The 17,571-nt window shown below is 44.2% G+C and overlaps 1 protein-coding gene across 1 annotated transcript in view; it reads right to left on the reverse strand.

Annotated features, from left to right (window-relative positions):
* Window positions 1-10,878, reverse strand: part of ADGRA1 (adhesion G protein-coupled receptor A1) — a 310,291-nt gene extending 299,413 nt beyond the window's left edge. Inside the window, exon 1 of the mRNA XM_053388799.1 lies at window positions 10,255-10,878. Coding sequence (XP_053244774.1) covers window positions 10,255-10,478 — 224 coding nt within the window. The 5' untranslated portion in view covers window positions 10,479-10,878. The remainder of the gene's footprint in view (window positions 1-10,254) is intronic.
* Window positions 10,879-17,571: the final 6,693 nt, after the last annotated feature.

The following is a 17,571-nucleotide window of genomic DNA, read 5'->3' on the forward strand; positions in this document are numbered from 1 at the left end:
GGCTGCTGGAAAGGTTGGGGGGGCGCTGACGTCCAAAGGCAAGTCTGCAAAGTTTTCCACTCGGAGATGTTTTGTTTGCGGTTCTCCGGAGCACCTGCGCCGAAGCTGTCCACAGCGAGACAAAGGGCAGGAAAGTCCCAAGGTCACTTCCCATGGGAACCAGCCGGGTTTCCATGGCAACAGAGGGAGTAGGCGTGAGAAGGCTTTTCAACTGTCAGCTTCGATGGCGGTTTTGGACAACACCACCTGCAGCGAGAGCTCCAAGGTCGGGAGGAGCAGGAAGTCAGTTGCTAAGGCAACAAAGAAGGACAACTCCAGTGGGGGGAGGGTCCTACGTTGGGTTGTTGACTCAGCTGCGAATGCCCATTTGGTAACAGCGCCACCTGATGGACAAATGTGGAACTGCAAAGCTGTTTCAACTGAGAAAACTGTTAGATTTGCTACAGGTGCACAGGGCCGTGTAACCCATATTTCTAACTTGTTTGTCTCTTTTTTACAGGCTGAATTGAAGGTTCATGTTCTCCCTGAGATAAAGCATTGCTTGCTGTCTGTACCTTCTCTTTTACAGGAGGGATATTCTGTGAGTTTTGAAAATGATGTTTGTACAATTTCCAGAGGTGGAGAGCAACTGGTACGTGTTGAAAGAAATCAGAACAACCTCTTTGTTCTGGAATCACCTCTCGAGGGTGAGGGGAAAGCCACTGACCACACTCATGTGTCGTGTGCTTGCGTGTGGCACAAGAGGATGTCACATGGGTCCTGTGAGGACGTTCAGATGTTATCAGAGTGCACCAAAGGTTGCAAGGTAAAAGAATGTGGTAAACCTTTGAAGTGCAAGGCTTGCAGGAAAGCCAGAAACAAGGGGTTTAATGATCCCAGGGTGGAGAGGGTCACCACTAGGCCTTTTGAGCTTGTGCATGCAGACCTTATAGGTATGCCACAGCCAAGTCTGGGCAAGGCCAAGTGGCTGATGGTGCTGACAGATGATTTTACGCAGAACTCATGGGCGTTCACGCTGAGAACGAAGGAGGACGCAACGCAACTGATCAAAGATTGGGTTGCAGAGGTGGAACAGAGGTTCTCCACCAAGGTGCAAGGTTTCCAGTTTGACCGAGGTTCAGAGGTCACTGGGTCTGCTCTAAAGGGTTTCTTTCGCCAGAGGGGGATACGTCACAAGGTGACTTCTCCTCAGGAGAGTGGCGTGGCAGAGCTGAGGAGTAAAGCTCTGGTTCGAGCATCCGAGATTCTACTGGATGACTCTGGTTTGCCTCACAGTTTTTGGGGGGAGGCGGTAAAAACGGCCAATTTCTCGATGAACAGGTGCTACAATGCAGTGGTAGGTGATACCCCGTATTTCCTGCTTCATCGGCAGAAGCCGCTTGTGCATTTCTTTCGCACTTTTGGTTGCAGGGCCATGGTGCCTGTACCAAAGTGGTTGCAGCAAGAAGGTGGTCCAAAGTACCAGGAAATGATCTTCTGTGGGTATGAACCCGCGACCAAGGGGTGGAGATTCGCATACCCAGAAGGTGATCAGACCAAGCTTCTGGTCAGTAAACAGGCTGAGTTCTTTGAGCAGGATGGTTGGGCAAGGCGCAAAGTGCGCTCTGACGTTCACTCAGATTGTCTGTCTGACTCTGAGGAGGAAAGAGAGCCAGAGCCTGAACCTGCTGGTGGAGACCAAGTCCCTGAACAGAGTAGGGCGTCTCCACAGGTTGTTAAGGGAGTGTCCAAGAGTGAGCCCTCATCTCCTGTGCGCATAATGGAGAAAGCTCACAGACGTGTCAAGTCAGAGGGGGAGTCTTCTGATGAGGAAGACGCACATGCTGGCCCCAGTGGGTCAGGAGAAGAACCCCAGTTTGTGCCCAGGCGGTCTTCAAGGGCAACAAAGGGAATTCCACCTGATAGGTTTCAGGTCACAAATGCGTGGGTTGGTTTCGCACAGTGCGAACCTGAGGTTTGTGAGGTTCAACAGGTGCCCAACAACGATGCCAGGAAGGGGCGGAAGGCAATGGGGAAGGTGTTGAACACTCAGAAGTCCTCTCAGAATGTGATTCGAGAGGGGGTGTTGAGGGGGCTCAGAACTTACAGGGTTAAGAGTTCTGAGTGATGACGCCTCACATTCTGAGGGCGGGCAGAGAACACGGAAGGGGCGTGGATTTCTCCGTGTGCTTTCAGTCTGCGTGTTAGGCTCCAAGGAGAAAGGAGCACCATGAGTTGCGTCTCACCGGGAAGATTTACGATGTGTTGATTTGTACAGCAATAAAGACTTTAAGATAAGGAGAGCTGCGTGTCAGCCTGAGTTATTGCCACCACACGACAGAACGTTCCTGCTTCTGCTTCTGCTGTGTTTACTCTGCTGGAGTCAAAGGTTCCAGGGGGGAAGAGCAGAGCTGCGCGAAGGAAGTGTGCCGGACCCCCTGGACGAAATTGACCCCCCCCCCCAATACTTTCGTCTTTATATTCCATCCTGGATAGAGAGAGCAGGCGAGGCTCAGTAAAACGAAGGCAGCTGCAGATACTTCAGGAAAGGAGAAAAGAAATGTGGGCTGCAACATAAAAGTTCCATTAGGCAAGACAGAGCCTGATCAGCTATAGAAAGAACTGAGAAGGTTCAAGTTAGAAATCCATGTTGTGAGCTGCAGTCCAGCTATTAGGGCTAGAGCTCAGAGCCCAGAGCCATAGCAGGAATGGCTCTGTGAGGCAATGAACAACTGCAGAGGACTGCAAACTAATAATACAGGAAGACTGTTAAATTGAGAGATCTGAACACAACCAGGACACTAGGAATAAGAAGTAAGTTCAGCAAGCATTAGAGGAATAAGAAAGGAGATGCCAGAAAGATAGGGGAGATCAGATTTTTAGACAGACTGTGACACACATCAGCTTGTAAGCCTTCAGACATTCTGCTTTAATGAATTACAATTAGCTTAACCATTTGTAAAAGGTCCCTTTAAAAACTGGTATGTACCATAAGCAAATTTGTGAAGTTAAAGACCACCGCCCAGAAAACCTGGAGAGCCACTGCCATTCCATGTGCACAATACTGAGTTAGATGGACCAATGGTCTGAAGTTCAAGACAGGCAACAGGACCAGGGACTTGTTCAACCAGCAGATAAACTGGGATCAGAAACTTAAGGTGGCCTCAAGACAAGGTGCTGGGTGTTTATTTTTTAAAAGCGAACTTACTGCACACAAATTTTTAAAACGATGCCTGACATTATCGTGAATGATTGAGCACACTGGTCAGTCCTAAGAACATAAGGCAAGCCTGCTGGATCAGGCCACCGGCATTTCTAATCCAGCATCCTGACCAGTTGCCTGCGGGAAACCTTCAAGCGAGATGCAAATGCAACAGCACTCTGACAACTTGCGGTTCCCAGGAACTGCCTCTGACCATAGAGGGAGAAGGTCTCCTCTTTCTCTGGGAATACAAAAACTACAGTGCAAGTTCTGCATTATCAGACTCATGGTTTGCTTCACTCCAAGCAGAAGCCAAGGTTTGTACTTTGCTTACCACTCCTAGTTTGAGAGACAAACAAGCTCTCTCTGCAATTTTCTCATAGCATGGCACAGGGAGATGAGAGGCGGGTGAAGCTGGGCAGCTTGCTCTGGAACAATGTTCAAAGCCTGTAATCCATTATTTGATTTAGACCAAAATTTTAAACCAAGTATAATTCAAGACATAAAATTTGGGTTTACAGCAATTCAACTGATCAAAGAGTCTCAGAAATATTCTATTACTTACGGGGACATAAACTAGCAATCATTACACCTTGCACCAATAGGTTTATGGTCTTAGTGGCAATGAACTCCAACAACACTTTGCTAATGTGGGCTACCATATCAATGCATGATCCATGAAGCAAAGTTGTAGCAGAGGGAAAGCAAATCTAGGTAACAAAAAAATTAAAGCCAAACATCAGCAAAAAAACATAATCCACACACATACAAAAAAAGAAGTTATGACAGTAGTAAATATTTGAAACTTTATGGAACTATTTTATATTCTGCATCTATTTTACAGTCTCCATCAGTACTGGTATTGTTTTTAATTTTTTTAAAAAAATAATTTGTATTGGCTTTTAAATGAAAAATTGTGAAGGTGGATTGCTGTTGGAAACTGCAAAACAAATGTTTCCATCCAACTACATACAAGAGATGAAGAAAAAGAAAAGAAGAGGATAAAATAATAAATATTAATAAATCAGTATTATGTGTGATCCAGCACTCATAGTTTGCTTCTCTCCAAATAAACTATGAGCAGAAGCCAAGAAGAAACCTTCCACTTGTGATTTGTTTGGAGAGAAACAAACCATGAGTTGATGGTTTGCATGTTAGCACTAAGCCAACCATTCCATGCTTTATTTCCCATCTCTGGGCAGGGCAAAATTGAAAGCAGCATGCTGTATAATAATAATAATAATAATAATAATAATAATAATAATAATAATAATTTTATTTGTACCCAGCCTCCCTGGCCAGAGCCGGGCTCAGGGCGGCTAACATCACAAAACTAACACAGTATACAAAGAACATAAAAACAGGCAACCAATTAATTAAAATACATCTTAAAATTAGTTCAGAGCAAATTAAAATCTGGATAGATGGCAGCCCATGGGTAAAATTGAGAGTGGTTAATATTCTCCAGGGCCAACTGTTATCACTGGTCTTATTATGCGCAGCGCCCTGGTCTCTTGTGAGAGAGCGTTCCACCAGGCCAGGACCACAGCCGAAAAGGCCCTGGCTCCGGTCGAGGCCAGTCTAATCTCCCTGGGGCCTGGGATCTTCAGGGTGTTATTATTTGCAGACCTTAAGGTCCTCCGTGGGGCATACCTGGAGAGACGGACCTGTAGGTAAGAGGGTCCTAGACCGTATAGGGCTTTAATAAACCATGGCTCGTTTCTGACCATGGTTTACCATTACATGCAAACAAAGTCAATATCATGCACAAATATTCCCCAAGTATTCTGACATAAAGTTTGAACAAAGAAAAACTGTTTGTTTGTTTTTATTTGAGTTGCTTGCTAAAACACTATATTCTTCTGAAGCGTCAAACACATGGTACAAACATCCTAATTAAATACAGTGGAACCTCGGGTTGTGCATGTGATCCGTGCAGGAGGCACGTTCGCAACCTGCAGCATTTGCAACCTGCAGTGCCGCATCTGCGCATGTGCGGGTTGTGATTCTGCGCTTCTGCACATGCGCCAAAACCAGGAAGTAACCCGTTCCAGTATTTCCGGGTTCGCCGCATTGCGCAACCCGAAAACGCATAACCTGAAGCGTCTGTAACCCAAGGTACCACTGTGCACTAATGACCTTCAGCAGAAGACAATAAAACATTTTCTAGCAATAATGCTAGTAATTAAGCATATTGCAGCAGTTATGGTATCACTTGTTTTAGAAACAGCTGACGTCAGAATTTAATAAATGTTTGCAGTTGCTCTATTTTGTTAGAATTGGTGGCCAAGGGAAAAAGGTACAGTCATCTCAATAGCCGAACACTTAATAATCATGGTATGGAACCTGACATAGTCATGCTTAGAGTAACTCTACTGAAATTCCATCATTTTCAATGGTCTGGTCTAAGCATAACTAAATCTAGAGCCAACCTAATATATGGAATAAGAAACTAGCATATCAGTGGGAAACACTTTCCTCAAATACTTTTATAAAATAAAGTAAATAAAAATGCTTTGAAAATCCATACTGCTAAAATTGCAGAGTTTCCATTTCTAGAGTCATGAATTATTAGGCAGAATGGCATGCATGGAGAATATTTTAAACAAAGTACCCTTTTAAACATCAGTAAGGCAGAGCAGCTGCCTAATCGTCTCAGTTGGGTTCAACTGCCAGTGCACTTCTTTAATTTATGGGGTCTCACATTCAACAGCCCAGACAATCATAAGATGTACAGTTTCTCAAACCTGTTAATTCAAATCAAGGTTGCAAAGCTCTCTTGACACTCAAACACAAGATAATGGCCTACATTTGCAAACTATTTACCAGCAGTTATGTTTAATTCTGCCATGTGCATTTGACTCAACTTAAAGGAGAAATGAAACCGTAAATTCCTTTCCCTCCAATACACCAGCTTTGTTAGCTGACTAAGCATATCCCATTGTATAATAGTTATGCAGTTTATTATTATTCGTGTGAGTAGTGGAATCTAGCACAATCTTAACCTTCATCTATCCTATATTTTGGAAAGTTGTTTGCCGGTTTGCTATGTCCTTGGACACCTCTTAAGGTATGGTCACCAAACTTTGCACGACAGTTCCTGAGATAATGGAGCAGGTTTTCTTCTATTCTGAATCAAGATGCCATTTTGGTTCAAAGACTCAACCTTTCAAAACTGCACAGATTTTAACCACTGGTTTCAAAACTGCCCTGAGCTTTTGTTTTCTTAGAATTCTCAAGTAATGCCAGGTACAAGACTGCTAGTAGATAAATAGTACTCTGCTGCAAAAAAAACACCTCTCACTGTTCAAAACAAAATGGGTCTTTCAACCACTTTCCACCTATTTGTTTGCCAGAGAACATATTATTCTTATGTGGCAGATAGACATCCCTTGCAATATCAGTAATATGGTAGAGGTACAGCTGCCAGTGTACCCATCTGAGTCTACTTATTTCCTGATGCAGCAGTTCTTATGCTTTGGCCAGTCAGCCTAGTTTTGCATGGAAATATTACCTAAGAAAAAAGTAATCTTGATTTATTACAACACTATTGAAGGTTTTTTTATTACTGGATAAAATGGTTTCTACGCTTTTAAAAGGTGCTATTGCATCTGTAACACACATTTATTTTGTTCACCCCCTCTATTCTCAGTTTGTTAAAACAATCTGAAAAGTTATGTTCCATATGCTGCAGCTCCTTCTCCATGGGCCAATAAAACTGAATGGAAACAGACACTGTCTGCATGAAAATGCTCTTTCCCAGCTCTTCCATGCAGCTAGAAAAACATATCTATGGACACTAGTGTTTGCGCTTTTTATCACCAATTTCTGCAGCTGGCCAAATGTCACACAAGTGTAATTTAATTCACCATAAACACTTTCTCTGCAGAAAGTATTTGACACTTTCAATCAAACTGTCAGCCACATGTTCAGCTACTGAAACAGGCATTTCCTTCCTTTCATTTACTCAGATTATTGTTTAAACTTCCATTTCATAGCCCAATATTAGTTTTTAATTAATACTTTCAAAAGTTATGTGTACATTAAAAATGTTCACAAAATGTAAAGTAAACTGATTTAAAAGATCTAAAGGGATTTCTAAATGTGAAATACAATAAATGCATTTGTCATTTCCATGATGCAATGAATTTTTGGGGGGAAATGGTGTTTTTATAGTACAGAAGATCGGATAAAGTGTCAGCAAGTGGACAGTTACTATATATTTGTTTCCCTTTCATCGTAGGAGTTCAACTGTTCCCCCACCCATCAACCAGCCCACTTGTTTTCTAATATAACAGTCCTATAGGGAATAGTATCAAATTTGTAAAAAGTGTTGCATTCAATAGCTGGAAACAAAAAACATATACAAGTTTACTAGATAAATATATGCCAGACACTGTATTCCTAAGCATGTTTATACGGAAATAAGTTAAATTGAAACGAATGGCTGTCACTTCCAAATAAACACTGTTCAGAACTGGGATGCAAGAAATCTGACCCAATGTTTCCATGTTTTCAGAATAAAGCGAGGAGAGTCTTTTCTTTACATGTGGCATTTTGTTTTCAGAAACTTGTTAACTGGTGGAGAAAGTTCACATGTAGCACAACTGTATGCATATATACTCAGAAGTAGGACTTGTCGTGTTCAGTGAGATTTACTCCTAACTAGGTGTGCATAAGACCGCAGCCCAATATACTGAGAGTGTGTTTCATACTACACAAGCAAGTTGGAATGTTGTATTGTTAAGATAATAAAAACACGACGATAATTCTAAATCATATGGTTTTATGGTGTTGTGCAGAATATTTCAGAAGGGTTGCAGACAGTTCCAAATGCAGTTGGCACATCTGTACCTTAATGAGGAAGAGGTTCCCAGATGAATAGTAAGAACAGCGCAATATTCAACAGCTTTCACAAAAAGTTGTGTACCAGAACACAGAGTACAGCTGTACATGTCCAAGCACAAGCCCCACAGATGTTGCAAATTATTATCTTTTCCAGTTCCCTCTCTAAAAAGTGCTGAATTTAAGAGAAAAGTCCAGCAAGGGCTGGAAATGTTCACAGCATGAATTGTCAACAAATAGATTTGGTAGTACAGGATGAGTTGCATGAAGGTATGATTTAGGGAACAAAGTTAAACAGTTTGGAATACTTGGGCCTATTAGTAGTAAATTACATTAGCCCATTTTTACAATTCATTCAACAAACCAGTTGAGATTTCTTTTACAAAACAAACTCTTTTTGCTGCAGTCCTAAACACATTTACCTGGAAGTAACTTCCACTAAACTTGACAGATACAGATAGGTAGCCGTGTTGGTCTGCCATAGTCAAAACAAAAAAATTTTTTCTTCCAGAAGAAGTGTGCATGCACACGAAAGCTCATACCAAGAACTAACTTAGTTGGTCTTTAAGGTGCTACTGGAAGGAAAAAAAAATTTTGTTTAAACTTGACAGAGTTACATAGATATGCAATAGCACTGTATGCACCCCTAAACCCTACTTACATTGGGGTTCATTATCTTAGAGTCTAACACTTTTGTCTTAACTGGGCTTTGGGTCAAACTTTTAAGTATAGGCTTTATTTCAATAAGACTACAGTGAGATTTAAACCTAATTACTTCAGCTTAGCTGTGAAGTGGATCAGCCTGTTAATTTACAGCCCCAGTCCATATTTTCTTAGATGTCAAGTCCCAGTGGTTTCAGTGAGAAACTTCCAAGTAAATACACTTATGAATGCAGGCTTATGTTCATTTTTAGTTTATGCAACAGGCACAAATAGCTAGAAGAGTACATGCTGGGTCAAAAAGAGCGGGGGGGGGGGAGCTTCTGGCAAGCTCCAAACAGTTAAAGTGGGCATCTAAAAATATGGACAGTATATCTCATTTCTCAAATCCAGTTAAGGGAAGGCCATCAATTTCAGTAAACAGCCCTTATTATGCAGGGCATTTTTGTCTGTTATCTTTAGGGTCTGAAATTATCCGCTGTCAGATTTAAAGATGCCTCAGTTGATATAATATGCATTGTGGAAGTATTATTTGCAAAACCACTGGGCAAGGCAGTGTGCAATTTACTTCGCAGTACATAGCGCTCCCCCAAAAGCAAGCAAAAAGCGACCAAGAGTTTCCAGAAAGGGAAGCAAATACGAACTCCTAGTAGACAAGCCTTTAGAAATGCAGACGAGCCAAAAGTTTAGAAATCACCATCTGACCTGAGCCCTCCATAGTAATTTGCATTTATGAAAGATGTACCAGGCTGCTATTCATTCTTCTCTTCCTTTACACCACAACATACCTGGAGTTTCTTCCTGTCAAACTTCTATTGCAAGGAGGCAGAAGACACAGGTGACTTAAGGGCGCACTATGCAAACTATTAGCGTGGCATCTCTTTGCTAGGTGAGATTGTCATTTGTCCACTGAGAAGGAAGCATCATGTTTTCCTGTGACCCTGAGAAAACTAAGATCCTTACATTGGAATTTCGAGGTGTTATTGGGAAAGACCAAATCCCAGATCTTTCAGGTGTGCCTCCCGGTTGCCACCCTCCCCCAATTTTACAAACACATAATTTCCATTAAGTATGTCCATTCTGCAGAGAAGTGTGTGTACGACAGCAGGTCCACCTCCTTCCTTCTAAGGGAGCCCTTGCGTCGCTTGCTCCAGTCCCCGTCCCTGCAGCCCGCTCCGCCCGAGGCAGCCCCCTTTGACAGCTGGATTTCCTTTCAACCACACCGCCACCCCTCGCCACTCCTGCATGCCTGAAAGCGCAGCACGCCTTCATCGTGCCGAATGCCAACGGGCGTCCCTTTGGAAATCAACGGTACCTAGCCCAAACATGGAAGGAGGGAGGGGGTCCTCAAATGCGCCCCTTCCCTACGCAAGAACGCTCCACTGAAGCGGCAGCACAGGGAGCATCCTGAAGCTCCATCTGACAACCTGTAAAAGGAAAACAGGCTTGCCTCTGAGCATGTGCAGAGTTTCCCTCCCGCGCGCCCCGCACCCGAGATTAGAACTCCGGGCAGATTAGAGACCCGACCCTTAGGAACCCTCCGAGCTCGAGCTCGCTCCTTTACTCACAGGGACACGGTGCGGTTGGGCAACAAGGCAGGCTGCAAAGTTTCCACCAACTCGCCTCCGCTGCAGACAACTTTGATGCGGACGGTCTGTCGGCCGGGTCCCTTGGAGCGCTCGGCGGTGCATAGGCAACTGTCCACGACCAGGTCCGGGCAGTTGCGGTTGGCCGCCGACAGCCCCGCCACGGCGGCCGCCACCAGGCAGAGGCAGCAGCACAGCCCTTGCATGGCGAGGGGGGCGGGCGGCGGCGCCTCGGCTGCTCTCCTGCGCTTGGGTGGCTGCAGAGGGAAAGAAGGAGGAGGCGGCAGCTGCTGTGGCTGCTGCTGAGGCGCTCATGGCATGGTCGGCGCGCCGCCGGCACAGGGGGCTCGCTGCCCACCACCACGCCTCCTCCGCCCTCTCGCAGTGGGGCATAGGCGGGGAGGCGCCCCCTCGGCCGGGCAGCGCCCCGGGGCGGACCCCAGCGCCGCCGCCGCCGCCACAAACTTGGCTCTCTCCCTCTTCGCCACGCCGCCCGCCTCTCGGCTCCTCGCCGGAATAATGCCTCCCTCTCTCCCTCACGCCAAAGTGTCGCTGAGGTGGAGGGAAAAGGTTGGCCGCGCCTCCTCCTCGCCGGCCGGGGACATCCCGCCAGGAGGGGGCAGCAATGGCGTCAGGGCGCGCCGCCCGCCCCGGCGAGGCGGCGGAGAGGAGCGGTCGGCCTTGGGAGCGGTCGGCCGCGTTCTTTGCGCGCTTTTCCCGCCTGCTCGGTGGAGAAAGGGGTCTGTCAGGGCAGGCGCCGCGGAGCAAGAAGTCCCGAGTTGCCGCGGGAAAGAGTCACAGGTGAGCCTGTCGAGAGGCAGGCACACCTGTGGGAAGGGACTCTTGTTGCTGGAGCAGGGCGAGCACGAGGGATGGCGACTCACAGTGCCGGATTTACATCTAAGCTAAACAAGCTATAGCTTAGGGGCCCCAAAAAAGTAAAGGAAAAAAATACTGGATGTACATTTCCAAAATATAAGATAAAAAATAAATAAAATAAAACCTACATGCGGCAACAGTGTTTTGTGTTGTGTAGGCTCCTACCATGTAAGTAATGGGCCCACTTGCTAGCCTGCTCCCTAAAATATCACTGATTTGCTCATTTCTATATACAGTGGTACCTCCGGTTACATACACTTCAGGTTACATACGCTTCAGGTTGCATACGCTTCAGGTTACAGACTCCGCTAACCCAGAAATAGTGCTTCAGGTTAAGAACTTTGCTTCAGGATGAGAACAGAAATCGGGCTCCGGCGGTGTGGCAGCAGCAGGAGGCCCCATTAGCTAAAGTGGTGCTTCAGGTTAAGAACAGTTTCAGGTTAAGAATGGACCTCCGGAACGAATTAAGTACTTAACCTGAGGTACCACTGTATAGGGTGTCTACATTTTGCATGGACTGGTTGCATGGCGCCATGTGCAAATAAGTTTAGATACCTATTATGTAGCTATATGCTACCATACAAACACAAAAAACAGCAAAAAATTGTTGTTTGCAAAGGACAGCTGGACATATAAAGGGCCCCATTACCTTCAGTAGCTTAGGTCCTCATCAAACCTAAATCTGGCCCTGGCAACTCAGAAGTCCCGTTGCGTTGAGTGGGCTTGCTCCCACCGAGACGTATGTAGGTTTGGGCCCTAAGGCTTCTTAATGTTGCCACACTGAGCAGTGAATGGGTGTCACCTGGTCCACCATCCAGCCATTCCCGTGATGAAGGTAGAATGGGGAAGTTTGGGTCACACGACTTTAGGGAGCAGAACAACCCCTTGCAGTGAATAAATTGGAATCTTGTATATTATTTGCATGCCACCAGAGTCTTCCGAGTGGTGTGAGAGGCTTAATAATGCTTGAGGAAACTGCGGAGACTGTGGTGTCTTTAGGCTATATGGTTTATTTGCACATATATGCAACCCCTGAGTCTATGATTAAGGGGTTCGCAGGATCAATACCACGAAAGGTTCTTGTTTCTTCCGTAGTCACAGATTCCAGCAGAAATCAGCCACGGCTCTCACTCTGCCTTTCCGTAGATACAGCTTTAGCATCCAGCTTCTAGCTCACATCACTCAGTTCTCCGGCCTTTGGTCATTCCAGCTAACAGGCAGTTGAGGAAAGGAAGCCCACCGATTTGTTTTCTGGCACAGAGCCACTCCTTTTGTTCCCTTAATTATCTATCCTTAGTGGGCTATTACCAGACAGGCCTGGCAATTCCAGCAACTGGAAGGGGGACCCAGGCATTAGAAGGGTTTTAACCTATGGCCTACTCCCTACAAAAAAAAACACCCTCATAACACTATGTTTTGTGTGCTAACAGGATATAAGGGGAACAGTTGGGTTATGTAGTATGATCCTTCAAAAAGGAACAATTCTCCAAACAACATTTAGTGTGTAACCAACAACACCTTGGATATGAAAAGTATCTACCCACTCAGGTTCAGCTGCTCCCTGTAAGGGTTCCAAGGTGCCTAGACATCTAACAGATCATATCAAGTAGCAGCATGAGATGGGCTCCCTGTTGTCACTTGATTCCCAGGGCCCAGATGATTCTGGGTTCTGTTATTAATAGCCCTATTCTATCAACATTCCCCTCTTCATATGATTAACAGTCACAGGGATGGAGGAAATGATATATAATGAGCTAAAGAAAATGTTTAAAAACACATTTGTTTAAAAAACCAGAAGCCTTTTTTGTTAGGTATAACAGGTGACGAGTTACCATGAGAAGATATAAGATTTTTTTGTGTACACAACAACGGCAGGGAGAATGCTACTATCCCAGAGATGGAAGGAAGGAGAAGTACCAACAAAAGACGAATGGCAGATGAAACTGATGGGGAAGATCCAAAACCAAGAAGATCAAGTATGTACTAAAGATTGGAGTAAATTTGTAATTTACTTAAAAGACACTGTAAACAGTTAAAATATTTGGCAGGGATGTAAGGACACTTGTAATGTGGAATTATTTATGATAATTATGGTTAATTAATAGTTAATGGTTGGGACGCGGGTGGCGCTGTGGGTTAAACCACAGAGCCTAGGGCTTGCCGATCAGAAGGTCGGTGGTTCGAATCCCTGTGACGGGGTAAGCTCCCGTTGCTCGGCCCCTGCTCCTGCCAACCTAGCAGTTCGAAAGCATGTCAAAGTGCAAGTAGATAAATAGGTACCGCTCTGGCGGGAAGGTAAACGGCGTTTCCGTGCACTGCTCTGGTTCACCAGAAGGGGCTTAGTCATGCTGGCCACATGACCCAGAAGCTGTATGCTGGCTCCCTCAGCCAATAAAGCGAGATGAGCGCTGCAACCCCAGAGTCGGCCACGACTGGACCTAATGGTCAGGGGTCCCTTTACCTTGAGCTAATAGTTAATGGTAAAAGATGCAGCAAATTTAAATTTAAATATGGAATCGATGGAGGGAGGGAAGGAGGTCTGAAAGGTTCAAAAGAACCTTGTATTTGAATGTTTGAAAAGGTTATGTTTTATATGTATAAAATTATTAAAAACCTAACTTAAAAAATATTTTTTTAAAAAAAAAATCACATGGCTGGGAAAGTAGGATTGCATCCACTTGTTCTATCCTCACCATCTAGCCACCCATCTTTACTTTTAAAAAAGGGCTGATTCCAGAGGCGGCATAGAAGATCCAGAGTGTGTCAGTGCTTGCAGTGTCCTATGTGATTGATACTGGTATGAGGCCCAGAAGAATGAGGGCCTGGTGTCCAGCACCACACCGCCTGCCTATATCAGGAGCAAGAATCTGGCCCAGCATTCCATGCTCAGCAGAAACAATAACAGTGGAAGAGAAATAACGACAACTTTGTTTATATAGTGACACACACATTGTCGCCAACTGATACACAAGATACTGTATAAACAATAAAATACTTGCAGTTCTTACATCAATTACAAAGTCACATAAAATATTAAAACACTTTTTTAAAGGGTGAAGGAAGAGAATATATTCTAAAGGAAAGCCAACAAAACTGGAAAACAAAACAATTTCAGGCTTTTTCTTTTCTTTTTAAGGGAAACTCACAAAGTGAAGGAAGAAAAGAAGTTCCATGCTATGGATTTACAAGGGGATCTGAGAGATGAGTGGGAGATACGGTTTGTCAGTATTACAGTGGTACCTCGGGTTAAGTACTTAATTCATTCCGGAGGTTCGTACTTAACCTGAAACTGTTCTTAACCTGAAGCACCACTTTAGCTAATGGGGCCTCCCGCTGCCGCCGCGCCGCCAGAGCCCGATTTCTGTCCTCATCCTGAAGCAAAGTTCTTAACCTGAAGCACTATTTCTGGATTAGCAGAGTCTGTAACCGGAAGCGTATGTAATCCGAGGTACCACTGTAATGGACAGCTAAATAGAAACTTAACCCCAAAAGTTAGGACCAAGATTCAAATCCTGACTGGGTAACTTTGCTCACTAGTAACATTGAACCATGAGGAAGAGATGGCTAGACAGTGTTCTCGAAGCTACCAGCATGAGTTTGACCAAACTGCGGGAGGCAGTGGAAGACAGGAGTGCCTAGGACAGGTGAGGCTGCTGATCCCTTATTTTGGCTGCTGATCCCTTATTTTCGAGGCTGCTTATCCCTTATTTTCAAATCTGAAAGTTGACAGCTATGGTCTGAACACAGATGCCAGGTTGAAGTTTGACAAGCAGCTTTCGGATGTTGCCAGGCTTTACAGCATATACTTCATAGCACACGTAGCAGTGTGCCTTCTGGTACCTTCTACTGCTCCTGTGGAAGGTCTCACTAAATATACCCTAAAAAACCAAAATGAACGAGAGACGTGTGGCTTTTCATGTTCAGTTCCTGTTTGTACTGGCTCAGATTCCTGCTCTACATTGAACAACACCCCCCTCCTTTAATCATGCCTACATGTAATTAGATGCCAGGATTGGATTAAACACCCACCCTCTCTTCTCTTCTGAACAGAGGGAAGATATTAAAGAACTTACCTCTGTGAGTATGGTGTGGCAGGTGTCAGTGCCTTTACCCCCCCCATTGATGGCTGATGGGGGAGCATGTCTGGACCGTTTTGTGGTCTCCTGCCTCTTTTTCTGCTCTTCTAGATATGGTAGCCATCCTAAGTTATGCCATTCCCACACCCCACTCAGCAGCCATTTTGTGACTAATGACCATGGCACTTTTTCAAAATTCCAAATGTGCTCACTGGCCCTGGCCTTAATAAAGGAAGAATGTGAAGCCATCCCCAAGAAACAAAGGGAGAATAGATGACCAGCACATCACTGAAGTGTGGTAGAATGTTGACTCCGCATGTAAGTATGGGTGTGCTGTGTCGTTTTGCCTGTCACTGATATCCATAATATTAATAGGCTTCTCTGCAGCAATTATTCCATGCAGAACGGAGGGCACAAATGGCTTCAAATGTCGAGTATAACTAAGCTCAGATCATTCAGTGTGAAGCAAGAAATATATCATATAACAAATTACATAGCAGCTTTTCAGTAACACCTTCTATTCTGGTTTGTGTTGCTATAGTCACCTTATCTTTTTGTGTGCTTGTGCTCTTAATGTTCCTTACTACTGGGACTATTACTACTGCCCTGGGAACATATATTTATGCTGAGAGTACAGGATATAAATTATGTAAATAAATAAATATTTGAAGCATTCAGGCATTTCCCAAAAGGCCTTCCCATCACAGTCAATATATGCGTGAGCTGGCTTCCAAAATCCATAAGTTACATTTGCCCTTTAGCTGAGAGCTGGTAGTAAAATATATATATTTATCTCTCACTGTTGAGAACTACAATATAAGCATGTACCTTCCAGTAATGTTGCATAGAAGTAAGCCATCTTAACTGGCGTATAGATCGTGGCCAGAGTCATTCAGCAAGTGGCAGCCACAATGAATAAGGGTGAGTAAAGGAGACTGATGGGGTACTATAAGGAACCCAGCTAAGGGCAAGAACAGGATTTTGCTTTGTGGCAATACTTTAAAGCAGCAGGGGGACTGTATGCAGTTTTGATTAGATCAGGAAAACTGGTGGTGGAATTCAAACACTTTCCTTTTGTGTTGTTTTTCCTTATCTAAGTCATTCTTCACAATAAACCAGCTATTACCTCCTGCTAGTTTTTTGGGAGTTTCACTGTTCTTGATGGAACCATGCAAGCTGTTTTAGACTGGGTTGCATTCCTTGGCTGCATGCAAGCCGTACATTTACTGCCCCCCCCCAAAAATCCTGGAAACTAGTTTATCCTTCACAGGTACATTTTCCAGCGCCATTAAACTACAGTTCCCAGGATTCATTGGGGGAAGCCATGTACTTTTAAGTATATGGTGTGTAAGCAGTCTCCACCTGGAGAATCAAGGGTGCCATTGGGAGTTTCTTCTAGAGCATTATCTATGGATGCAAAGGTAACTAGTGTCTAGAACAGAGCTTTTCAAACTTTTCATGTTGGTGACACACTTTTTAGACGTTTATCATTTCGCAACACAGTCATTCAGTTTTAGTATCAAACCGGAGGTTAAACTAACCCTTTTCCAGCCCCAGGAAGAGCACGGGGAGGGTTTGCATGACACACCTACACACTGCAGCCGACACACTAATGTGTCACGACACACAGTTTGGAAAGCTCTGATCTAGAAGTACCTGTTACCAGCTTCAGCTGGGTTGCCAACTAGAACCCTGTTTGGAGATGACAGATGTAGCTCCAGTTACCTTTTGACTTGATACCTTCCAACTGGACTTCTGTGGTGTTCTTAACATGGAGCTGCTTTTTAAAAAACAACAACAACAGTTCAGAAACTGCACTTGGTTCAAAATAGAGTCATCAGGGCACTTCCAGACTATTGCTGTTTTCAGGTGGAATTCAGACACAAAGGAGCAAATGAAGATAGCCTAATTAAATAGCATAATTAAATGCAACAAACCTACTCTCCTCTCCCCCAAACTGTACTTTTTGCAACGAGGAAAAATGATGAGAAAATGTACTGGAACATGTAGAATAGCATTCTTATTTTTTTCCTTTTCATTTTTAAAAACTTTTTATTGAAAATATTTCAGCTGAACAAAATAAAGTGAAAAACAAATGAAAAAAGAAAGAGTGTGTTAAAAAAGAACATTTTCTTGATGCAATGCCATTTAACCTCTCATAAACAAGTCAGAACGAATGCTCAGCAAATAATCTCCCCTGCAAACAAATCACAACAAATACTCAATAAACAGGTCATCTGGAAAAAATGCAAGTTGCTGGTAGAAGCACAACAGCCAGCACATATTACATTGATTTTATACCAGCTACATAGGCCACCAGTTCATTTCCAGGTTCTGGTTAAAG

Source organism: Podarcis raffonei, chromosome 5 (assembly GCF_027172205.1).
Source record: "Podarcis raffonei isolate rPodRaf1 chromosome 5, rPodRaf1.pri, whole genome shotgun sequence".
Lineage (NCBI taxonomy): Eukaryota > Metazoa > Chordata > Lepidosauria > Squamata > Lacertidae > Podarcis > Podarcis raffonei.